This window comes from Lipophrys pholis, assembly GCF_963383615.2.
Source record: "Lipophrys pholis genome assembly, chromosome: 16".
Taxonomy (NCBI): Eukaryota; Metazoa; Chordata; class Actinopteri; order Blenniiformes; family Blenniidae; genus Lipophrys; species Lipophrys pholis.
Window position 1 is genome coordinate 26,382,581 of NC_137634.1, and position 26,652 is coordinate 26,409,232.

General features: G+C 44.2%; 1 protein-coding gene across 3 annotated transcripts in view; it reads left to right on the forward strand.

Moving 5' to 3' along the window:
* Positions 1–710: 710 nt before the first annotated feature.
* The window catches only part of hlcs (holocarboxylase synthetase (biotin-(proprionyl-CoA-carboxylase (ATP-hydrolysing)) ligase)), a 29,741-nt gene continuing 3,799 nt past the window's right edge, over positions 711–26,652 (forward strand). For 2 of the 3 annotated variants that reach the window (XM_080482669.1, XM_080482671.1), the window contains exons 1-8: positions 711–1,089; positions 1,787–1,930; positions 2,204–2,366; positions 2,865–3,907; positions 5,804–5,983; positions 11,953–12,227; positions 24,554–24,621; positions 24,706–24,866. In XM_080482669.1, the coding sequence (XP_080338795.1) occupies positions 862–1,089; positions 1,787–1,930; positions 2,204–2,366; positions 2,865–3,907; positions 5,804–5,983; positions 11,953–12,227; positions 24,554–24,621; positions 24,706–24,866 (2,262 nt within the window). In that variant the 5' untranslated portion in view covers positions 711–861. The remainder of the gene's footprint in view (positions 1,090–1,786; positions 1,931–2,203; positions 2,367–2,864; positions 3,908–5,803; positions 5,984–11,952; positions 12,228–24,553; positions 24,622–24,705; positions 24,867–26,652) is intronic. The other variant, XM_080482670.1, reaches the window with a different exon arrangement.

Sequence of the window (26,652 nt, forward strand, 5' to 3'; positions counted from 1 at the left end):
AAAGATTAACATATTTAGTAACCAGGGGAGAACTAAAAAACTACCAGAGTGGATTCAGGAAAGGAAGAAGCACTGCAGATCCTGCCCTAATACTAGAGCATGGAATAAGAAAGGCCCAGGTTAACAAAGAAGACGCAGTCGTTCTTTTTTTGATATTGAAAAAGCGTAGGATATGATGTGGAGGGAGAAAGTGTGAATTAAATTATATCACAAGGGGATAAGAGGAATAATGTTGCAATGGATAAAGAATTTCCTCACAGACAGGAGGATCAGTGAGAGTTGGCAACAATTACAGCGGAAGCTATAAAGTAGAAAATGGAACTCCTCAAGGCAGTATTATCAGCCCAATTTTATTCACAGTCATGATTGATGAAATATTCTGAAAAACAAGCAGATCTACCGGGGGTTCATTATTTGCAGATGACATAGCCATATGTAAAAGAAGACGAAACATTAAATTCATGATAAAATAAATACAGAAAGAAATTAAAGAAATAGAATCCTGGGCACTGAAATGGGGTTTCAGGTTTTCAGTTACAAAAACAAAAGTCATGATATTCACAAATAGGAGAGGAGAAGAAGAAGAAGAAGGAAAAGTATATAGGAAAGGAGATAGGGGGAGTATTCTAAACATCCTTTGTGTGTACTAATGTCAATGGAAGTTGTAGTGGGAGAGTTGTAATGAGCCTTCCTGTCCACAGGGGCGCTGTGGGGTCTCACCGTGTTGTGTGAGTGGAGAAGAAGTGACTTTAGCATCACAGCTAACCCACCCCGCGATGTTTTGTCCTTTAATAGTTAATTTGTCGAATGTTTCCCCACAAATAGCTGTCACAATGACACTCTCTGTTTCCGCTGGCTAAGATGTTAATAACGGTGTGTTACGTCTACATGTGGGTTCGCTTCCACAAGTGCTACTCGGAGCTAATCCGCAGGAGGCTGTCCCGGCTCCACAGCAGCAGCTTCGGCTTCAGTTTCAGCTCCGGGGCCGCTCCGAGCTCCGCAGTCCCGGCATCCCTCGGAGGACCCGCCGGAACCGCAGCCGTGTTCCTGCAGCTAGGAGACAAGACTGTGTGTGTGACGGAGCCCGAGGTGAGCTGCCACTGCGGCAATAACGTGACTTTGAACAGGTGGAGGTCAGCGGGCCTCGACAGTGTCAGGTCCCCGTACAGGTGTTCACAGGTACACTCGCCCTAGTTGGGCTTTAGCCCGGCCTTGAGATACTGAAAAGACCCTGGAGCTGTACGAGGGTTGCCAACTTCCTGAATGATAAATGGGACGCCACACTGCCAGGGTCGGCCGACCCGGTTGCCTTCACCTGTTTTTCACCTCACCTTTCTTTTTTTTAACGGTTTTTGTGAGGTTCTGTAGTGAGGTTGTTTAATGAAGGTCTGTAATGAGGTTGTGTAGTGAGGGTTCAGTTGTGTAGTAAGGTTGTTTAATGAGGTTCTGTAGTGAGGTTCTGTAGTGAGGTTCTGTAGTGAGGTTGTTTAATGAGGTTCTGTAGTGAGGTTCGGTAGTGAGGTTCTGTAGTGAGGTTGTTTAATGAGGTTGTGTAGTGAGGTTGTGTAATGAGGTTCTGTAGTGAGGTTGTTTAATGAGGTTGTGTAGTGAGGTTGTGTAGTAAGGTTCTGTAATGAGGTTGTTTAATGAGGTGCTGTACTAATGTTCCACACTTATCTTATCCGGGGCTGTGTGTGTGTGTGTGTGTGTGTGTGTGTGTGTGTGTGTGTGTGTGTGTGTGTGTGTGTGTGTGTGTGTGTGTGTGTGTGTGTGTGTGTGTTTCTAGCAGGCATGGGACGACCTCAGTAAATGGACGGCTCTCTTGGGTTCGTCGGTGGCTTGCAGTTCAGCAATTGAGAATATTTCGTTCATGATAGAAGCTTCTGGAGAAAGAGCCGACTCCTCTTCACTTCACACAGCAGCTGACAAAGTAAGTAACACGCTTTCCAAGCAATATTCTCACAACGGTCATTAAAAGACACATTACGCAAAATTTGTCCAATACATCACAGACACAGTCTGGGTTTTGTCTGAAGTTACCTGATGACTGTGTGTGTGTGTGTGTGTGTGTGTGTGTGTGTGTGTGTGTGTGTGTGTGTGTGTGTGTGTGTGTGTGTGTGTGTGTGTGTGTGTGTGTGTGTGTGTGTGTGTGTGTGTGTGTGTGTGTGTGTGTGTGTGTGTGTGTGTGTGTGTGTGTGTGTAGGTACTGAAGTGGTCGGACTACTGCACCCCTCTGGCATGTAGCCCCGATCAGCCGTTCAGAGCGGTGGCTCAGGCCAGCATTGATAACTTCAGTTTGCTTGGAGTAGCTTTCATTGAAGATCGCCTCCTGCTGGACGATGGACTGAGGCCTTCCAAGATAGTCCGTAGGTTTCCTTCCACTTCAGCAGATTTGGAGTGAACCATGCAATCCTTTTATCCACTAAAAGTTAGACCAGATACAGCCTCAGCTTTCCTAAAATGGACGTTTCAGCCCACTTGAATTAAACTAAAGCCTGAATCAATAATCTAAATAGCAATAAAACAATAAGAGTGTAAACAAGGGGCTGGTTTATGGGCTGATTTCACCTTCTCAGTTTATCTAGTTCTCTATTTTCAGTAGATCATGAAAACGTTTGAATCAGATGTAAGAACGGATGATATAGAGATCTGTTGTGAATGTGGAGAGACTCTTAAACCTTACTTTAACTAAATTGTGAAAATCCTTCCATGTATTGTGTTCATTGAGAAGAAGGGCAGTCAACAATATACTGACCGTCTATTGATTCCACATTTATATCGAGAATTGGGGCCTTAGTGTTTTAAAGAGTGGTCACACTGAAACATTATCAGTACTTTAACGTGTGTGTTTGTGGTTTTCACAGCTGTCCTCCTCCAACAGTCGTCCATCAACAAGCTGCTAGAGAAACAGTGTCCCAAGATTCCAAAAACTGTGCTGTCGCTGTTTCTCGGCAGCAGTCAGACGTCTGAAGACGTCCACCGGCTGCCTGCAGACCACCAGCTGCCTGCAGACCACCAGCACCTCCAGGGCCGTAAAGGCAGCCTCCTCCTGGTCCCTGGCGGACTGAAGAGGTTAGAGGAGCGACGCAGCTCGGAGCCCCTGCGCTGCACTCAGGACCTGGTCCCGGACACAGACCTGGAGGAACACTCCTCAGGGACCCATCATCACATGGAGGGCCATGGACACCACCTCCATCTATCCAGCTGTCATGAGTGCTTGGAGTTGGAGAACAGCACTATTCTCTCTGTCAAATATGCCTCAGCTGAGAACATTTCAGACTTCCCTGATGATCATTCAGTGGGACAGGACAGTGGTGCTGAGGGTCTGGAGGAACTTGAGCATGATGCTGAAGACTTCTCTGGCCAAACGGGAGGAACGGACTCTCCCAGTAAACCTCCCAATGTTCTGGTGTTCACGGGTGACTGCCTGCAGCACTTTGACACAGTTAAGCAGCTGTTATCCGAGTGTATAAACACGGAACAGAATATCATTTATCATCTCCAGCCACAGCAAGCTCTGAACGACCCTTGGCTGGAGAACACCAGACTTCTGGTCCTGGCAGAGCAGGAACCGCTGAGCCCACAGCTTCAGACACGCTTTCTCACCTACCTGAGCCTCGGGGGTAAAGTCCTGGGGCTGGCCTCCAGCCTGTGTCCAGCAGGCCTGTGTCTGGAACTCAGGGACGGGCGACACATGCACGTCAGCAGACTGAGCTTCACCAGAGAAGACAGCTCGGAGGTGGAGCTGAACATGCTGGCCAGCGGGAAGGTCTACATCAGAGACACTCAGGGCGGAGGAGAGGTGGAGCTGTGGGGGGAGCTCCTAGGTAACGTCCCCCACGAGAGGGACATGGTCATCGTCAGGGTCACTCATGGAGGCGACGGAGGGGAGGCAGTGCTCTGTCAGGTAAACGTCTGCATCTTTATTGGACCTGCATTGGTAGAGCCGGGTAATGTTCAGTGTTGGTTTAGTTTCATTTAGATTTACATTCAGGACGGACAAAACACTGATGACTCTTGTCTCTAATGACTCTATCTGGTTAGAACTCCAAACCGTAGTGAGACCTGGTTCATTACTGAGCTTCACCTACTCAGCCGTGGCTGGCGTCTGCTGGTAACGAGCTTACAGTCAGGGTCATCCTGCAGGTGGAGTTGGATGGAGGGGAAACGGAAGACATCCGTAGTGGATGAACACTGGACTTTTATTCTTCTTCTCTGACACTGGACTTTTTACTGATCTCAGCACTCGTACACACATCTGCCGCATCACAGCGGGTAACAGCAGCTACCGTTTCCAAAGCCAAAACATGTAACAACTCCTCTTCCCACAATGCATCAGACACTTAAAATGACAGGCAGAGCATGGAACCCTGCAGTCCAAACAATACACAAAGAAATCCGTTTTTCCTTTGTTGAGCCAGTTCTCAGTCAACTGTTCAGTTTGAAATCTCTCCTGACATAAATCAAATCATTTTAATAAGAATAACTGGAGCATTTCAGATGAAATTGTGTGTGCGCCTGCTGCTCACTGCTGACTAGTATCACCTTTTATTTTGTGTTTTGCACCAAAATGTCATCGTCTTTGACTGGACAATTTTCTGCAGGTTTTTTCTGTTTTTTGCGGGAACTGTTTGCCGAATTATAAACAAAAGTCATAGCACACTATTCCTGAATGTTCTGCAAGGTGCATAAGATAGTAATGTTTATATTGTTCTTTACAATGAAGTTACTGAAGTTTTTAATAGTTATTGAATTATATTACTCATAAAAACTCATTAAGATCATGAAAAAGTGTTTTTCTTCAAACTAATTGCTGTAGTATGACCAGCAGGACTCCTTTGATGGTTGGACTGAGTTTTATTGGTCTGCAGTACAGTACAGGGAAGTTATTGATGTAATTCAATTATATTTCAAATAAAAATCCCTCAATTTATGAAAAAGCCATTTTTATATCAAACAAAGTGTTGTCATTGATGTTGGTGGCCCTGCAGTGAATACCAGTGACGTTATTAAACATGTTGGTCATTTCTGCCGCTGCAGCAGTTTGTAATTTGCAGACGGTCCCTGCATGCAGTCACACAGTGCTGCTCGTACAGATCAGAGCTATTTCTGCTGCTCAAACCACAGATAGTTACGATAAGAATGACCTTGTTGGACATTATCTACTTCACAGTGATGGGACCGTTTGCTCCTGCCAACTTTACCGAACTCCCTGTGGAGGCAGAAGTGGCTGGTGCCTCCATGCAGAGGGTCGCGGTGCACGTTACTGGGGGTGTGGTGGTCACTCAGACAGATAACTAAGAGTTGAAGTTTGACTTGAGATGATTAATTGGTTGAAATGGGGGAAAAACCAAGGCATAGACTTAAAAGACGGTTGTACTTCAGATTGTCCAGCTGACCAGCCTGATCTTTTGTGTCACGTCTTTATTTGTCATTCAATAATCAGCAGAAATTTAGTTAGAATTTTTGTTGTCAGTCATTTTAAAATTACTTTCTCGTCACAGATAAAATGGTCGTCAACGAAACGTTTTCGTTTTTGTTTTGATTGCAACTGTTGCAGTGCTCCATGTGAGATGTGATGAAAGCATTAATTAAAAGATGAGCATTCTTAAGACAGAATGGCGTCTTCATGTTCTGAAGATGTAAGAAAGCATTGGTAGGGTTAATAGTATAAGAACTCTGAAAACCTGCTGCATGTCATATAGATGTTAAGGTGTATTTCCAGGCTCTGTTTAACCAATCATGGAGGTGTGTGTGTGTACAAGTACAAACATTCCTGTCTGTCTGTGTCACCTTTCTGCAGGTCCACTTTGAGATTGCAGCTGACTCCAAGACTTTGTCGCCCGCTGATTTTGATAAGCTGAAGTTGAGTAATGCTCTGCGTTACGAGGTGCTGACAGAGATCCTCGCGTCTTTGGGCCTGAGCTGTGAACCCAGCCCAGCTCCTGCTCCCAGCCCGGTGCACCTGCTGGCCACCTCCGAGGTACACCTGCAGCAACTCTGTTATGTCTAATGAGCATGTGCAATAACATTATGGCCACCTGCCAATTGCTGTGGAGCTGCTCCCTTCACTGCCAAACTGTGATACGCTGCATAATCTGAATATTTCTACCAGAGCCAGCAGTGATTTACAGCAGTTGGTCTCCTAGATCAGCCTTGACCGATCTCCACATGCATCCATAAGCTTTGCCTCTCTCTGACACTGTTGCTGGTTCATTACTTTTCCTCCTTTGGGCCATTGCAGACTGACTGAACTGTAATAAATGAAGTTTCTATCCACTGTACAGTCATGTTCTTCACGAATCAGATGAGTCCTACTGATGCCAACAACAGATCATACTTCACTTTATTATTCCAGCATCAAACCTGGGGACAACAGGACAGAAGTCAGCAGAACTAAAATCAAGAAAAATGACTGAAAACAACAAAGTCATGAACTGAAACACTGCTGGAGGAAACTTAAGACGCATAGTAGAAGAAAAGTTGTTTGGTTACTAAATTTTCCAAAGAAGAAAGATAGGAGCACTGTTATGTGGAAGAATGAACCTCAAAGCACAAAGACATCAACATGATTATACTGAAGTCTTTGTTTAGTCGCATCACAATACTAGCATTATCACATATTGTGTGTAATGTGCAGGCTGAATAGTGAACACTGCAGACCAGGGTTAAGAGCTGCACCTGACTCCGACAGCATTTCTGCTCAGATTCCCACCAACAGGTGGCGTCATGAAGACATTATCAGTGTCGTCATAACGGCACGGCTGATCACTGTGAGAGTGCTCACATTCCATTCTAAGTCAATGCAATTTTTATTCATGTAGCGCCGAATACAACACTTGTTTCAAGGCAGTTTTACAAAGAAAAGCCAACAATTCCACATAAGCAAGTAGAGGAGACGGAGGAAAGGAAAAACTCCCTTTTAACAGGATGAAACCTGCGGTTCATCAACAAAAAAAAGGGGGGGGGGGGTTGGAGGGGGACAACATACAATACCCTTGTTAGTGCTACATACAGTGGGGCAAAAAAGTATTTAGTCAGCCGCCCATTGTGCAAGTTCTCACACTTAAAAAGATGAGAGAGGCCTGTAATTTTCATCATAGGTATACTTCAACTATGAGGACAGAATAGGGGGGGGGGGGGATCCTGGAAATCACATTGTAGGATTTTTAATGAATTAATTGGTAAATTACATGGTAAAATAAGGGGGGCATGTAGTACATATGCCAGTCCTGTAGTGGCACAGTGACTCACCAAATACACCACAAACGCAGAAGACGACACAGAGCACATAGAAATTTAGAAGTAGACTCCTGCTCATAGACTTTATGTAACTCTTTATATATATATATATATATATATATATAGCTCTATGCTCCTGCTGCTGCTAGTGTCAGTAGCTTCTGCAGCGCCACCTGCAGCATGTTGTCCGCCATTGTTGTGGTTATTAGATGACCTCAGGGATCGCAGTGGGTGGTGAGGGGCGGCGATTTTGTCATCTTTTTTCCACAGACGATGGTCTTCGCCATCCACACCTCACAGCTGAGCCGGGGTTTTAGAATTTCCCCACTCTGGGACTCAGGTTAAAAAAAACAACCTTTTTCAGGCTTCTAAAGCTCCGCCTCCTGTGGATGATCGACCCGCCGTTCTGGTGTGGACGGGCCCTTAGAGGTTCACCAGCCCTCCCCTCTGATAATCAGCTCACAATAATGCAAACCATGTGTGTACACACATTTAAAACCTACTTGCATTGCATGAGATGTGTTAACCAGGCACATATGCAGAAGGCTGACAGGAAGTCAATACACACATGAAGAGAGGCATTACATAACAATACAATTAGCTGGATAACACTGAATATCTTACCACTGTTCAAATATGTTTATCAGAATTGCACATTCCTGAACACCAAGTCTCAATTACAGATACCAGCTGATCTTTTACAAAGTTACTTTACTGCTTATGAATAAATGTTAAGTGTTTTCTTATGAATGGGAACACATGTTGTTTTCATGTTGTGGCACCATGTTTGTGACGGTATAAAGTACAGTAGAAGCTGTGAGGACCAGGTCAGAGTGACCCCCTGTACTGGACACGTCACTGTGCACAGACACATATTTACCTGTTAACTCACCTGAATGAGGACAACCTGCTGACGAGGACAAAAAACAGGTTCTCCTGGTAAATTTCAAGCTGAGCGACATTGAATTGACCAAAATACCTGGTCTGGACCAGATTATTGGAATATTCAGACGTTGTGGTGTCAGGAGGTTAGTTTAGAGATGTGAATCATGGCCGCCTCCAGCAGCAGGGAGCTGCTCTGTGAAGCTCCTCTCCGTCAGCCCCTCCAGGATTTCCATACTACATGTCCGCAGACTGTGCCGGGCGGCGGGTGATGCATGATTACATCCATACTACACTCTGGGCTCACCTCCTTAACGTTCCTTAATGTAACGTAACGGTCCATAAGGTTCCGTAACGTAACGATCCTGAAACTATCTCCACTTCTGCTGCCCGGCGTTCTCCACCTTTCCTCAAGTAGTTTCTGTTTCACTTCAGGAGTTCTGAGCCTCTGGTTCTTTATTTTATTTAAATTGTGATTGTTCAGACGGGAGACGGAGGATCTCCTCACACAAGAACCCAGTAGCTCTAGAGCATGAGCAGTCGGAGCGTAGAGATCGCACTGTCCACCTCAGAGGGGCGGAGCCTAGCACACAGGGTGGATGATGATTTTAACGTCACGTCCTCTGAGCTCACGACAGTTTGACTTTCCCTTTCCAGCAGAGAACTTGAGGCCCGGGGACCAGAACCCTCCACGAGGCTCCAATCTGGTCTCACCAAGCAAGGAGCTTATAGAGGATTTATACTAGTTTATTTTACATTTCATTGTATTTTCACCAGAATGTTTCATTAAAATTGACTTTATGTTGAGATTGTAATCATTTTCAGTACTAACTGTTTGATCTTACAAAAATATAGATATTATTACACACACTGTGACCACAACAAAGAAAAACTTTGAAGTGTAAATTTAAAGGTTATAACAATATTTTACCAGTCTGGTTCACTCAGGAGGAAACTGGTGGTCCCTGAAGTACATTAAATCTGATTTAATAATCATCTTGTATACATCTTATTTACATGTATGTATTTATATTGTATACATCTTGTATTGGTTCAGTTATCTGCTTTAAAATAACATATTTGGTGTTTGGTTCCTTCAATATCAACTGATCCTACAATTTGTCCTCGTGACCCGTCCCTCCAAAGAGAGGACACCTGTCTTCAGGTGACACTTGTCTTTGGATGGTAGGGCGTCCCTACACGGCAGGTTTTACTGTATAACTGATTATAGTGAAGGATGTGGTAGTGTGAGGTAAAAACCACCAGGGGGCACCTGAGCTGCATGTCACCTTCACCTCAGTTATTTGACTGTCACCTTTCATCATATGAGGTTTTTCACCCACATGACTAAGTGACCTCATCAATCGTGCCACCATTTTGGATGTCCGCGGTAGCCTTAATCACAAGTAAACACTGTGAGAAAACAGCAGTTAGCAGGAGTGATAAATTCATGTTTAAGTGTGTCAAATCTGTCAGGAGCCACAGGGTGGCGCTGTTCACAGCTGGGAGTCATTTGGACGGAGAAAGGAAGCAGAGATATGTGGATACTGACACAGTTGAGGAGAGATGAGCCTTATCTGTTCCTCCTGGGAGCTTTACTGATGTTATGGAGTGTGATCTGGCTGCTGCCTCTACTACTGGGTGTGTGCGTGCACTATAAAACATGATGTATATGAGAACTAGAAATACACACTCATACATGAAGTGTGAAGTGAGGTCGCGGCTGACACATTTCACCAAAATTCAATTGATTATTTGTTTGCATAGCGCTGAATACCACAGTCATTTTCTATGGCAACAACACATTAAACTAGGTCAAACTAACCCTCTCACGATGGTCTAATCCGGCTCAGGTTCCCTTAGTGGTGAACAATCCAACGCTTTCTGAATCCTGCTTCACAATGAGAGGAAGAGTTGACATCCAACGGTCAAAAAGCACCGTCACTATGAACGCTCGGCCGCCACAATCCAGTTCTGCTCTGGTCACTTCTCTGACACGTTTAACTTTTCAAGGCACTTTTATAAAGAAAAAACAACTTTTCCACATGAGCAAGTGAAGAGTGGAAAGGAAAAACTCCCGTTTTTATGGGAAGAAACCTGCAGAACCAGAGTCATAGGAGAAACCTGCAGAACCAGACTCGGGTTAGTAGAAACCTGCAGAACCAGAGTAAGAAGAGAAACCTGCAGAACTAGACTCGGGTCAGGAGAAACCTGCAGAACTAGACTCGGGTCAGGAGAAACCTGCAGAACCAGACTCGGGTCAGGAGAAACCTGCAGAACCAGAGTCAGAGGAGAAACCTGCAGAACTAGACTCGGGTCAGGAGAAACCCGCAGAACCAGAGTCAGAGGAGAAACCTGCAGAACCAGACTTGGGTCAGGAGAAACCCGCAGAACCAGAGTCAGAGGAGAAACCTGCTGAACCACACTCGGATCAGAAGAAACCAGCAGAACCAGAGTCAGAGGAGAAACCTGCAGAACCAGACTTGGGTCAGGAGAAACCTGCAGAACCAGAGTCAGAGGAGAAACCTGCAGAACCAGACTCGGGTTAGGAGAAACCTGCAGAACCAGACTTGCGTCAGGAAAAACCCGCAGAACCAGAGTCAGAGGAGAAACCAGCAGAACTAGACTCGGGTCAGAAGAAACTGGCAGAACCAGAGTCAGAGGAGAAACCTGCAGAACCAGTCTCGGGTTAGGCGAAACCTGCAGAACCAGACTCAGAGGAGAAACCTGCAGAACCAGATTCGGGTCAGGAGAAACCTGCAGAACCAGAGCCGGAGGAGGAGAAACCCACAGACCCAGACCCAGAGGAGGAGACTTCCTGCAGAACCAGTTGGGGTTAGAGGACAGACAGACAGAGATCCTCTGGCTGCAGACAGATGAGGGCTTGAGGCCCAGAACATAAACTTCCACTGTCTGATCCGCGGGGGGATTAGTGACATCTAATGGTGACACATGGTGAAAAATAAAGAAGCTCGATGTAGGTCCTCCATCAGTCTAAACCTCCATCAGTCTAAACCTCCATCAGTCTCAACCTCCATCAGTAAATCTCGTCAGTAAACCTCCATCAGTCTAAACCTCCTTCAGTCTAAACCTCCATCAGTAAACCTCCATCAGTCTAAACCTCCTTCAGTCTAAACCTCCATCAGTAAACCTCCATCAGTCTAAACCTCCTTCAGTCTAAACCTCCATCAGTAAACCTTCAGTCTAAACCTCCATCAGTAAACCTCCTTCAGTCTCAACCTCCATCAGTCTAAACCTCCATCAGTCTCAACCTCCATCAGTAAACCTCCATCAGTCTAAACCTCCTTCAGTCTAAACCTCCATCAGTAAACCTTCAGTCTAAACCTCCATCAGTAAACCTTCAGTCTAAACCTCTATCAGTAAACCTCCTTCAGTCTCAACCTCCATCAGTCTAAACCTCCATCAGTCTAAACCTCCATCAGTCTAAACCTTTATAAAGCACGTCTTTCCTGGACGCTTTCCATTGCATCATTCATTCCCTCCATACTGGATGGTGCTAAACTACGTATGTAGCCACAGCTGCTCTGGAGCAGACTGACGGAGGCGAGGCTGCTAATCTGCACCATCAGCCCTCTGACCACCACCAACCACTCACTCGTTCACCCTCTGACCACCACCAACCACTCACTCTCTCACTCATTCATAGTCTGCACACTTCAAATTGTCCGTCTGTGAAGATTTTATCTTTAGAAGAAGAGTTGTGAACACATTGCTGAAGGTCAGCAGAGTTTCTTCTTCTTGCTGCACTTTAAATGTGTGTGTATATTTCTGAGCTTTGAGCCTGACGAGCTCTCTCGTGTCAAGCAGGAGTCTCGGTGCAGCGCACTGACGTGGCTGAAGACTCGAGCCGCCGGCGGTGGCGGCGTGCTGGTGTTATCCAGGGCCCGCCTCAGGATGTGGTCCTGTTCAGAGCTGCGGGACCTCCCCATCTCGCCCCCCGGCTTGCTGCCTCTGATCACGGACTCCCCGGGCCCGGCTCATTTTAACATGGAAACCTATCGAAGGAACTTGAAGACCAAACTCCTGGGACACGTGCTGCTGCACGCCGAGGTCGTCACATCCACCATGGACCTGTTAGAAGGGTAAACACACTCCTGGAGCCCACGCACTCACACCGACATGAACAAAGTCTCCATGACATCAGTCAGCATCCGATTTCTACCAGAAAAGAAACACTTCTGAAGAGGCAATTAAAACAGGATGAAACGCCTTCAGAATAGGTCTATAGAACTAGATTAAAGATACAAGAACCGAAGCTTCTGTTGCATTTAGAAAGCCCCATAACTATCATTTACAACATTTAAATGGCATTTGAGCTGTTTTGCAGTTTTATACATTTTATTTGAACCTTTTTAGCTTTTAGCTATTTAAACCACGTTAGTAGTTTTAGTGATTCGTGAGTTTCGAACTACACACACGTTGTTTATACGCTGCACATTTGATATTAAGTGACACGGACTTACAGGTGGAAGATGTTGTAACTTTTTTAATGCGCTCTGTACATGAAGTCAGTGAAGTGTTTGATATAGAAGAGATTAAACAGCCGTGCGTGCGTGCGTGCGTGCGTGCGTGCGTGCGTGCGTGCGTGCGTGCGTGCGTGCGTGCGTGCGTGCGTGCGTGCGTGCGTGCGTGCGTGCGTGCGTGCGCGGACAGGCTGGAACTAATTGAATCCCCATGTGACCCACTGCACCGCAGCCACAGTTGCAGCTAATAGACGTCTTTGTGTGTTTCCACACATGGAGAAGCCGCGGCCACAGAGAGGGTCGATCAGGGAGCAGGTGGGAACAATTAAAACTGTCATAAAGTTTGAAAAATGGATGGTGGAGCAGTACTGAGCTGATTGGAACAGACAATGTTGTCATTAAGGTTATAGTGAAACTAAAGCAGGCTGAACAACCCAAACCTGTTACTGCGGCTCTGTTTCCAGATGTCTCTGGGCCTTGATTAATGTTATTATGGAATGTCTGTTTTATTTCGTCAAACACTTGTGTTTATTAGGAGTTCATAATTCTAATTATTTAGAGGGAAGTTCAGCCTTTTCTTTAGTGGAAATGAAGAGTGGATTTCATACGGCTTGAGTCTGCTGCAGGGATTCATGTGCTTTGGGCTGTGTGGTTGGTGTAAGTTTTTAAAGGTGGCCACACACTGATTCTGCTGGATAAGACAGACATAAAATTACAGTTTTTCATTGGATAGAGTAAAAAAAGAAAAGGTGAGGTGACCCTTCAGGGACCCTTACCTGGTCAGGGACAAACAATCTGATGTGTGGATTTCCACTTTTCACACAAAGCTAAGGAGGAAAATTAGTCACGTTGTGGAAGTTATGCAAATGAAATGAGCTCAAACTCCAGTAGTAACTTATTTCACAGGAAAAGAAGGGAAAGATGGGAAGTCGAAGCACAAAGTGTGTTTGGAGGCGGATGAAGAGGGAAAAGTTCACATGATATGTCTTTACCTGCAGAGGATTGGTAGATGATTGATCTAAACAGTGAACTGAGACATGAATATGAGTTTATGACTGAATGACTAGAGAATCCACTGTTTAAAGACATTTATCCATCGTATGAATCCATCCGTCCATCTCCAATACATCTGATCCTGTATCCTATCCAGCCCTCCAGTCCATCACAGCTGCTGTGTCTCTCAGCCCGCAATGTACAGACCCAGGTTTTACAGAAACAGATATTTCCCCCTCAACGTTCACAAAACAAATCTTCATTTACACCTGATTGTTTACTAAAACAACTGACATGGACCGCACATACACCTGGTTCAGAGCTACTGTAGGGGGCAGTGTACCGGGAAGCATGAAGCCACACGATAGCCAATCAGAATCCTGGAAAAAAAACACAATGGCACAAATGGTGAGTTATTTCCTGTTTGTCGATAATGACGCACAGCACGTTTCTTTGGACTGAAACAGAAGTGGAGCTCCTCCTGAATGTGGCAGTAGAATATAACGTAAAATGGAAGAACAAGCGCTGCTTTCACCAGATCCATTTTCATCATGGACTGTAAATACGGGTCGCACACACACGACACCGATGATGCTTATTGTGACGTAAATCTATTCCTGTCACGATAACACATTTTGCTGGACGATAAATTGTCCCAGAAATTATTGCGATAAATGATAATATTGCCATTTTGATACCATTTTTCCACTAATATATTAACAATGGTATGATAATGCAAGTATACCCTTTTAAAGATAAATAAACCTTTATTTCTTAAGAATATTTAAAATAGGAATTGTTTTATGAAAAAGAAATTGTAAATATCCAAAATAAAGAATCAAAACAACCTCATGTCTCCTTCTCCTCCTCACGGGGTCTCATGCTGCTCTCAGGTGTGCCAGGTGCTGTCTTTTACTTGTTTTTGTCGTGATGCTTCACATTTTAATGACGTAGGCGGTGGAGCCACTCTGGTGGCTGCTGTTGCCAGATCGGCTGTTTTCCCCCGACATGATAAGACCTGTTTACAGTGAGCCTTACTGGGTTTTCACTGGAAGCCTCAGAAATCTGGCAACTCTCTAAAACAACATTAAACTGTGAGCGCCGCTCACTAACACCAGAGTGAGAGCCGCTCACTAACACCAGAGTGAGCGCCGCTCACAGTGACGACTTTGGTAAATGAAACATTCTCCAGCCTGGAAAACTGATCCAGCTCATTTTTAATTATCGTGCAATTAATTGATTTATTGATTATCGCGACAGCCCTAGGTAAATCTCCGCCCATTTTTGCCCGTTCTTTAGATGCAAACGTAGAAAGAGTTTTTCTAAATCTCCACTGGCCAGAGTTTTCAGAAATCACCGTTTGTGGAGACTCGTTGCTGGTTTATGTGTAAATGTGCGGCCCAAACACAGGCAAATATCAACATTTTGTAAATACCCAGGTACATGTACACGTGGCCTCAGACTCCTGCTGGGCTGCCGTGTGTGAGTCTGCCTGGTGTGTTGTCCCCCTGGCCTCCATGTCTCCTGCTCATTGGGACGAGGTGATTGGCCCATGACGAGCTACAGGTGTAGCACACCAGAGCTCCTAATTATACAATTGAATTACAAAAACAACCTAATAAAGTGGAGTTCAGGACATGTTTGCATCCATTTTACATCCGTACTTCTTTTACCAAAACTGTGTGAAACATCTGTAGCTTTGTTCCTAAAGAGCTGAAGACGCTTTCTGTTTGCTCTCTGGCTTTATAATGATAGATGATGATGAAGATGATGATGACGATAGTGGTGATGATGTGGTGGTGATGATGATGTGATGGTGATGGTGGTGATGATGATGATGATGATGATGATGATGATGATGATGATGGTGATGGTTCTGATGGTGATGATGATGATAGTGGTGGTGGTGACGATGTGATGGTGATGGTTATGGTGGGGATGTTGATGATGGTGGTGGTGATAATGATGATGTGATGGTGATGATGATGATGATGATGGTGGTGGTGGTGATAATGTGATGGTGATGATGATGGTGATGGTGGTGATGACGATGATGATGATGATAATGTGATGGTTCTGATGGTGATGACAGTGATGATGATGTGATGGTGATGATGATGGTGATGATGATGATGATGGTGATGATGATGATAATGTGATGGTTCTGATGGTGATGACGGTGATGATGATGATGTGATGGTGATGATGATGATGATGATGATGATGGTGATGATGATGCTGTGGTGGCGATGGTTCTGATGGTGATGATGATGATGATGATGGTGATGATGATGACGATGGTTGTGATGATAGTGCTTTTGGTGGTGATGACGATGATGATGGTAATGATGATAGTAGTGACGATGATGATGGTAGTGACGATGGCGATGTTTGTGATGATAGTGATGTTGGTGGTGATGACGATGATGATGGTAATGACAATAACGGTAGTGATGATGATGGTAGTGATGATGAGGATGGTAATGACGATGATGATTGTAGTGACGATTATGATGGTAGTGACGATAGTGATGTTGGTGGTGATGATTATGGTAGTGACGATGAGGATGGGTAATGACGATGATGATTGTAGTGACGATTATGATGGTAATGACGATAGTGATGTTGGTGGTGATGAAGATAGTGATGTGATGATTGTTTCAGTGGTGATAATGTCTTTCTCTAACATACAGACTTTGTTAATTTGCAAAATCCTTCAGTTATTAATCAAACATGATTTATTTAAGAATAAAATCAAATAAAATGTAACAGTTAATATACTTTGGTTGGAAATTGAGTGTGTGTGTGGGGGGGGGGGGGGGGGGGCTGTTCTTCGCATCCTGAATGTCTCAGATTGCTTCTCTACAGTAATAGTTTGTGGTGGAGCTTCTGTCGCTTGCTTTAAAGACTTTCAGCTAAGAGTTGGAAGAGCAACAGTTAAATCCCCCTTTATTGGTTTATCAACACATTTGTTTCCAGCTGCTTTTATTGAGGCTTATTTCTTCATTCTTTCTGTCTTTCTTCTGTTCAACTCCACATGGATGTTTGTGTGAACTTTTCCTGTCAATGTGGTAGACATGGTTGATGGATTGTTCTTTTGTGTGTAAGCTGCTGTTTATTTAAGGAGGTCAGCAGCATGGACATTTTTATTGGTGGAAAAAGTGTGGATAAGAGACTGTAGAGGCCACTTGGCCCATCCAAAGAGTATAATGATTCTTTTCCTGTTCTGCTGAACTTGATCCTTTTGCCTAGAGCAACACTTCCTACATGTCATTTTTTTCTATCAAGCTTCAAGCTCACACATAAACATTTCTGGCTTATTCTTATGTCTCTATTCCTTTTCCTGCTGGCATAAATGACCGGCAGCTGCTATAGCTGTGATCATATAGATTGTCATTTTCATCCTGTCAACATGTGGAAAGTCATTTTGGTTTCAGACTTAGTATTTTTGTCACTCTTTAATATTAATTTATACCTTGTGCCATACACAGAATCTGACATTCGCATTTTAATCCACTGAAATCTAAGATAAAATCCTTTACAAGAAAATCTTTCAGTTAAACCTGTTCCTTTGTGTCAAAACGCCAGCAGTCACTGTTTGTTTTGACAAGCAATTCAATATCCAAACTGACAATTTATGGAATTAGGTCCTGTTTCTTGTAAGAAATACATACCGCAGGACAGGGGCCCTTCTTTTAAACTGCAGCAACAAGTTTAACCATAAAAACCAAATTGGCCCAATTGACCTTGTATGCCCCACCTGCAATTATAAAAGATTGTAAGCAGATGCCTAAATGTGCTCATGTCTTATTCAGGGGAACATGTGGTGCAGTGTCTGACTTACACTTCTTGAGCTGAGGAATGTTGGACTCTGGAACTCAGAGTAGTTTCAGGTGGAGACTGCACAATATGTCATAAGCCTCGGTCCTACTGCGCACAATGACGGGACGAAGTGGGGTGGGGTCGGTTTTCCTGCATCCCCACTGCAAAAGTTGTTAATGGTACCGAAACAACCGTAACTCATGGTTCTGATTTTTTGTCACCCCTCCGTTGAGGTACCTAGCACTGTGGAACGGGTCTCATAAAGAGGAGCTTCAACGCAGCCGTCTTCTGATTGGTCGTGACGATCGTCAGTCTCGACTTGCTCGCAATATTTAAATATTTCATTGGCCGTAAACCCTCCGTTGTTGTTTACACGCGCTGCTTCGGGCTCACTGGTTGGTTTGTTAACTTGGTTTATGGAAAGGTGGGCGCTACACTGCCCCCTGGTGTTCCAACGAGGTGCAGACGCTCCTCTCCTGTCCGTAACGGGACTGGAGGAGATTCAACAGCAGCTGGACGCTGCGGTTCGGAATGAGAACGTTTTCCAAGCTGTGTGACAGAACGGAGGCTTACGGCTTTGCTGGCATGGCCTTAACTCCTGCGTTGGTCCTGCGACTGCTGCTGCGTATTGTCGTTCACAATCCCACCTACAGTTTAACCTTACTCTCGGTGGTGGGACCGCGCAACAGAGTTGAGTCTTGGTACGCTTTGCTTTACCGTACTGTCCCGTCACATTCTGTGCTGTGGGACTGAGGCTCTAAAGTCCTTCTGAAGTCCTGAAGCCTCCTGACTGTGTGTGTGTGTGTGTGTGTGTGTGTGTGTGTGTGTGTGTGTGTGTGTGTGTGTGTGTGTGTGTGTGTGTGTGTGTGTGTGTGTGTGTGTGTGTGTGTGTGTGTGTGTGTGTGTGTGTGTGTGTGTGTGTGTGTGTGTGTGTGTGTGTGTGTGTGTGTGTGTGTGTGTGTGTGTGTGTGTGTGTGTTTGTGTGTGTGTGGGTCAATCTCTCCTCCACATTGGTCTGTAATTACTATATATCGAGCCTCACATTCATTGACTATTGTTATGGATGCATTGGGACTGTATCAGGCCTGCACACTATATCACAGTTCAATCACCATCATAATATCAACATTGATTATATCCAAAAGGACGGTTTCCATGTACATTCACGCTGTGCATGCCAATATACACACGTGGACAAAATTGTTGGTACCCTCTGTTAATGAAAGAAAAACCCACATTGGTCATAGAAATAACTTCAATCTGCCAAAAGTAATAATGAATAAAAATTCAATGAAAATTAAGCAATGAAAATCAGACGTTGCTTTTGAATTGTGGTTCAACAGAATTATTTGAAAAAACAAACTCATGAAACAGGCCTAGAAAAAAAAAAATGTAACCCTAAAAAAGATTGAAAATAATTTCACCATAGGGACATGTTCAACCAAGGTGTGTCCTCCAATCAGCATCACCGGTGTCCACAAACGTCTCCTCAGTCAGTCGGCCTGTTTAAAGGGTGAAGAGTCGTCATTGTGCTGTGTGGTGGCATGGTGTGTACCACACTAAACATGGACCAGAGGAAGCCAAGGAGAGAGTCGTCTGGGATTAGAAAGAAGATTATTGTAGTTTGCTCATGAGCACTGGGGCAATCGACCTGCTGAGAGGTGCAGGAGTCCCATTGAAAGTTACAGTAATCCTTTGATTGCAGTGATTGCCTCAAAACGTTGTGCAACAATATATTAAGTTAAGGGTACCATCAGTTTTGTCCAGGCCCGTCTCATGAGTTTGTTTTTTCAAATAATTCTGTTGAACCACAATTCAAAAGCAACGTCTGATTTCCATTGCTTAATTTTCATTGAATTTTTATTTATTATTACTTTCAGTAAGAATTACTCTCCCATTCAAGTTACTGTTGTGACCATTGTGGGGTTTTCTTTCATTAGCAGAAGGGTACCGACAATTTTGTCCACATGTGTATCTGACCAATGAAACGAGTCCTGCTGTGCTGGAGTCCCGCCCACCTGAGGTGAGTGTGATGGAGGAAAGAACTCGGTCACATTGAGCAGCTTTGTAGAGTCTCAGTGACTCAGCACCACCCTAAACCAGGGATATCAAACCAGTAAGATAATAAACCAAATAAACTCCAGTGTTCTTTGTCCTCTTCTCAAAAAGTTCACGTTTAATGAACTTTTCCCAAAAAGTTTGCACCATTTTACTCACTCATGTTAATTTGATCCAATTTGAAAAGCGTTCATGGCTGCAGTTTTAAGTTTCACCTAAACTCACCTTTCATCTCCTTTTAGTCCATTTTCCTTCTGGATCAATAAACTCTCAGCTGTTACTTTTGCTGAAATATGTTCTTTTTGTCATCTATACAAGCTGTAAACTATGTATAACCATCCTTGTAAATCGGGGCAGGAGAAAGAGCACTGTTATTTGGAATAAGAAATGTCACAGCACAAAGGCGTTAACACACTGAAGTGTTATCACACAGATGTATTTAGTTTTTTCCCACTTTTTATTTCTTCAAAAAAAAATTTAAATTCAATGAAGAGGAAAACGGGTTGGGGTCTGGTAAAACAATTGAATTGCAGTAGTCCAAGGCAGGAGGTTACGGGAACAAAGCACTCTTTGTTTTGTTTTTTAAATAAAGTTTTACAGAGGACCTATCGTCAGGAGTCATTCTGGCTACAATAATCCCACCTTTTTCCAGTATTTATCCCCCTTCTCTTTCTGGAGTTGAAGAGAGAATGTCATCTTCTCCATTAAATGGATGGAGTTGATTGTATTGATAAGAAGGGCAGGGTGACCTGCAGCAGCACTTGGTTATAGCTTTCTTGCTTGCGGCCATAAAGATCTTCAGGAGGTATTTGTCGCTGGGGATTATATACCGAGATGGAGCAACGTAAAAGAAAAATCTAGTTTCAGCCCAGTTTTTGAAAGTAAGTTTCCCACTCCCTTCCAAAAAGGCTGAATTTGTGGTCGTGACCCAAAGAACCTGGGTCTGGTCTGCTGAAGCTGACGGGGGTAATACTGACTGACGGCTGTAGTGTGAAGATGTGAAGAAGATGTGTATTGTTGCCCCGCTGCCTCAGCTGGACTCTGGTAATGGAACGGCCTGTGGCATTGATCACTTCCTGGTGTGCATTTGGAAAGGATCATTTCTAATGTTCCTCAGTAAACAGGATTAGCTCAATTAATCACATTTACAGATTAGTTTGTCCCCCCTATTGATCAGCCCTTTGATGCTGCTGGATGTGATCAATGCAAACACACTTATGCACTGCAAATCCTGCTTCCAAAATGAGCACTGATGGCAGCAATAATCTTTTAATCTGAGATATTTTAATCTTGGAAGTGAAACAGTTTTTCTGTGGGACGGCTGATGAAAGATAAATGGCTTTTAGAAAAATTATATCTGAGCTGACAGCTTCAAATCTGTGTAATAGATTACATAGATTAAACAATGTTTGGTCATTTAAAAGAACATTTTCTTTCATGGTGACCTGGATTAAGATTGTGTGTGTGTGTGTGTGTGTGTGTGTGTGTGTGTGTGTGTGTGTGTGTGTGTGTGTGTGTGTGTGTGTGTGTGTGTGTGTGTGTGTGTGTGTGTGTGTGTGTGTGTGTGTGTGTGTGTGTGTGTGTGTGTGTGTGTGTGTGTGTGTGTGTGTGTGTGTGTGTGTGTGTGTGTGTGTGTGTGTGTGTGTGTGTGTGTGTGAGACCTGCTCAGTCTAGGAAGGTGACCTTGTACATTCACTGCCCTGTTAAAAACCTTGTGATTTGGGATCACACTGCCCCGTTGAGTTGTTCTGACAATATTTCAGACTTAAATCAAAGCAGCAGATTCTATTTTTCTGGGCAGGAATCAGGCGTCATCATCATTTCTCTGCACATTCTGTACAACTGCTTCACACTCGAAGCATCTGCTCCTCGGCACACACACCAATAACATGTTGTTGTAGTTGTACGTCTTCGTTTACAGACGATCTGAGGAGCTTTTTGTTCTGTCGATCATTTTAAATGTCACATTGTTGTTCTCATTGTTGAATCTGTGCAACACGTGTCATGACCCGTCCATCTTTATTCAGGTCAGGGACCTGGACAGGTGAGCAGTCCATCACACCACAAACGAAGAGGCACGCTCACACACACACACAAGACATTTAAAGACGCCAACGAACCTCAACCCCACAAACGTCCTCCTCTGAAGCGAGTGTGAAGCACATCACTGCCTCATGTTAAATTGCTCTAACAGTGGGTTCTCTACTGAACGCAGTGCTGTGGCCACATGATGCTCAGGTTCCTCTGTTACTGTCCTAACTTGGTACAATACGTGCATTCTGTAGTCTGAACAGCTCTGCTACGTCACACTGGTTCAAACACCTCCATTGTGCTGCTATTGTCTGACAAGGGATGAAAAAGAGTCTTTGTGAGAGAATGAGACTTTTCATCCAGACTGTGGTCACCCCGCTCATTGGATGAGCTTTGAAAATGAGATTAACTTTCTGGAGGAATGTAATCATCTCCAGCATTTCAACCTTGAGCTGATCACTTGAGTACACAGGAACACATGAAGACGCATCTCCACAGGGCTTCTGCTCTTTTATTGACCATCGGCCACTTTGTAAGAGCATTAAAACCCCCTTCAGCCTTCAGCAAACATGCTGTGAAAAAAACAACGTGAAGGTTTTCCTGAAACATCTCCCAGTAGAAACAGAGGCCTCATCAACAGAAGGCTTTTCTCCATGTGGAGGTGAAATTGCTTTCAGATATATAGCAGTACCTTCAAAATCAATTTGATCATCATTTCATCATACCTTTAACCACAAACTCAAAGAAATAATTTTTTATTTTGTTTTCCTTGTCCTGTTTGGCAGCTTAGGCAAAACACAATATATATACTGATATATTTCCAGGGTCAGAACAGTCTCTGCTCCTGCAACAGGAAGAGACTTGGAGTCTGAAAAATGCAATCAGGAGATAAGAAGTCAAAATTTATCGGCCAAATCTATAATCTAAAAGCCCAAAAGGCATTATTGGGAAATTATACAAACGTTTTTTGTCCAACACTAAGACGTCAAGAGCTTATATTAGACAGCGTTGGGAGAAAGAAGCCAATGTAGTCATTTCAGACCACGTGTGGCTAAAACTCTTTAACAAACACGCTATTTACTCTGGCGGGATTTTAGTTGGAAGAATCTTATTTGAAGTTTTATCACCCCAAACCAGAAATGAGGATGCAGTGGTGCAGAGGCGTCCTGCTGGAGGGAACGTGGGATGGTTTCTGCAGACTACAGACTCTATATATTCTGGTCTTGCCCAAATTTAAAGAAATTCTGGACGGAGGTAGAACAACTAATATCAGAAACCCTGGCTATTGTACTGGATGTCTCTTTCATATCCATGTACTGAGGAAATGCTCTGAAAGGTTTGGGTAAAGGAGACTCAGACCTGCTCAGGATCAAAGACCCGCCCACCATGAAGCTGCTACATCATAAACCTGATTCACGGGAGGTTTTGACTTTTACGCTCCAACTACAAAAGGAGAAAGGAGAGAATACTGGGAAACATGGGACAGCATCAAAAACTCTTAAGGACTGAGTATACTAGACTGAATATTCTAGAGCAGGGGTGTCCAACCTCGGTCCTGGAGGACCCCTGTCCTGCATGTTTTAGTTCCTCCCTGCTTCAGCATACCAGAATCTCATGATGATGTCATCACCAAGGTTGTGAAAAAGCCCAATAACGAGCCGCTCATTGCGATCAGGTGTGTTGGAACTGGGAGGAGCTAAACCTGCAGGACAGGGACCCTGGAGGACCGGGGTTGGAGGACCGAGGTTGGAGGTTGGTCTATCATAACCTGTGCATTGCTCCTGTCTGATGATTGCAGTATTTTATTTTAATATTGTAAATATATTTGCCCTCAAATGTTTTGTACTTTTAGGATTTTATGTCTGAAAAAGCCTAAAAAAATGTATTTCCCTTCCAAAAAAACCAACCTCCCAGATTTTGTTGAAAGTTTCACCGCAGATGGATATGAGGCCATGGGAGATTCCATTACATTTTGGATGTGGTCTGGATTAGGATTAAATTTTATAGGCTTCTAAGAATTACATCAGAACTACATGACAGATTTTCACCACTGATCGATGTTAGGCCAAACGACATCGGTCAGCGGTGTCGCTGGACAAAAACACCGTCGTGTCAAAGAAAGTAAAACAAAGAAAGTCACGTTGGCTTCGACTATTTTGGAAAGTCCTATAAAAACATAATTAGCATAATAATTTGGAAGGCAATGTAAAGCGCTTTGGGGACTGCTCATGCTGTGGACAAGCGCTATATAATCTATTTACTATGACAAAAGGTTTACAAACTCAGTGTTTACGAGCAGAAAATCACCAGACATGTTTACACGCCCCTGGGTATTTAAAAAACTGATTTTCCTCTGCGTTTCTTGCATTCTCATAGAAACGCTGCTACGAGTCGCCACAAACTATGAATCCTGAAAACTCTGGCCACAGTGGAGATTTTAAAAAAGTGTCTGTCTGCATCTAAAGAGGGTTGGCAGAGATTTACACAGTTTGGGCGCGGTGTTTTTTCTAGGACTCTGATTGGCTATCATGGCTTGATGCTCCTCGTTACACTGCCCCCTACAGGTGTGGCTTCTCATAGCAGCTCTGAACCAGGTGGATATGAGGGGTCCGTGTCAATTAAGATTATTTTGTAAACGTAGAGGGGAAATGTCTGTTTCTGTAAAAACCCGGGTAACCTGTAAACTGTGGTGGAGCTCGTCATGACAGGAGTGCAACGCCTTTTCCTGAGGACGCAGCTGAAGCTCATTTACTAAATGTAGACGGTGTCACTAAAACAGCGTCATGGCAACGCTCCATCAGCCTGTAGAAAGCTGCTTCTGGGGCTTGGATCATTTGGAGATTCACTAATAGACCTTGCTTCATGGTCGTCAACGATTAAAAGTGAATGTTTGGTGTTTACAGGATGAGGCCACTTGCTCTAATCAGTTAAAAACATTTCCTGATGAAATATTCTCATATGCAAAAGAAGAGTAACTCTTATAAAACCCGGTAGCTCTAGGTGAAATAGAAATGTTGCTGATCTGTTCTTGTTTCCTTCAGCCTTTCGCTCCACTTACCGAAGGATGTGAGTCTGACAGCGGTCGCTGATCGTCAGATCCAAGGAAGAGGTGAGTTCTCCACCGTGACCAGTACCTACACGCTCACTAAAGTGTGAACTGTTTTTACTGATCGGTGTCGTGTGGTCACTGCAGGTCGGGGCGGGAACGCCTGGCTGAGCCCGCTGGGCTGCGCCACGTTCACCGTGTCGGTGCAGGTGGAGCTGAGCTCCCGCCTCGGACAGAGGATTCCCTTTGTGCAGCACCTCTCTGCTCTGGCCGTGGTGGAGGCCGTCCGCACACTTCCTGGATACCAGGTAGAATCTTCTTGTTGGGATTCCTGAAGTATTTTCTGTGGTAACTTCCTGTCTGGTTGGACCTTCTCCGTCTGGTCGCAGATATATTGTGTGTAGAACCGAGCATAGAGTCAAGGAGTCGTGCAGCTCTACACCCGGTGATTGTGTAGAATGAATCAGTCTGAGCGCTGTGGACCAACGTGACTCTAGAAAACAGATTTACTTCTTTTCACATGTGAAACTTTGAAGAAGTTATAAAATCCACTTGTTGATCTGCTCACCTGCAGGAATGGTACTGACTGTAACCGATCACCGTTTTCAAAAAGTGAGGGACTGAAAACATCATAGTCATTTAAAGTTCCTCTCCCACAATCCACACGGCAAAGATGACAATATTCCGAAGCCCGTTTTAATGATGTACCTCTCTAACACGTTGTCAAGCCCTTTCTGAAGGTCATTCACTCCTACAAGCACAAATATCCAGCATTTAAATTTTGTGAAACATTCCCAGGTTTGTTGAACTTTCCTGAGGCATGGTGAACACGGGGTCCTGTTCTCCATCTCCATTTGCAACTGGACAAACATGATCAGGTTCACATTTGCGACTCTTCTCATGGCTTGAAGACTCTTTCTTTATTAAGTCTTGTTCTTTTGCTTTTTTTCAATCTTAGATTTCCCAGAAACCCTAATGTGCACTTTGTCCGATGATGATGTCGGTTAGCGAAACGTAAGCACAGTTTGATGGACACAAATTCCAGTTTGTCTGTAAACATCTGGACGTTGGCGTGATGGATTTGGGAAACTGCAGGTTGGAAATTGCTGGAAATGAGAGGTGATGGTCTTGTTTTGGTGTGTTGCTTCATTCTCCGTGCAGAAGTGAGACCCTTTATGGGACGTATATTATAAAACACTTTTTGAGTCGAGTAACTTTGAAAAGCTGAAAGTCAACAAAGGTTTCCTGTTTCCTGTTTAATTCAATTCAATTCAATTCAATTTTATTTGTAAAGCGCTAAATCACATCAACAAACATCTCAAAGCGCTCTTACAATGATAGAGTACAACAGGACCCAACTAAACCCTTCCAAAGCAAGCAGGTGTAACAAGCAACAGTGGCCAGGAAAAACTCCCTCGCATGGAGAGAAGTTCTAGAACTCCCTCTTCAGGAAGAAACCGTGGGGCGGACCCTAGACTCTGGAAGGACGGCCATCCGCCTTGACCGGTTGGGGGGAGAAGTACATGGGATAGGACAGGGAGAGAGAGGAAAAGAAGAGGGAGAGAGAGAGGAATAGAAGAGAGAGAGAGAGAGAGTGGCAGACAGGCCAGATAAGTACAAATACTAAGAAAAGTCTATGATGAGCGTTGGTCTGATGATGAGCCAATCTCAGTCTGGAGTTTAAGGGCCGTGCCGTTGCGGTGGGGTCCCGGTGCTGTGGGGGGGTCGGGTAGTAGGACCGTCGTAACTCCACTCTGTGAGTCTTGGGTCTGATCCCCTGGATCCTGCTCTCCTCCTGTCAGGGATAAAAAAGACGGCGGTTTAAGACATCATGTAACCAGAGCTCAGAGGTCTTACTCGTTTCTTCACTGTCAGGACTCACTAAACTTTCTACACACACTTTGTGAGCTTCCACTCACGTCTCGCTGGTGGGCGGGACTGTAGTGCAGTAAGATTCTATCTGATTGGTTGGATATGTTGACATCTAGAGCGTGACTGGAAACATTCATTTACACCAGTTTGGCTCTGTATTTTGGATTGTCCAGCTGGAATTGAACTGCACAGACACAGACACACACACACACACACACACAC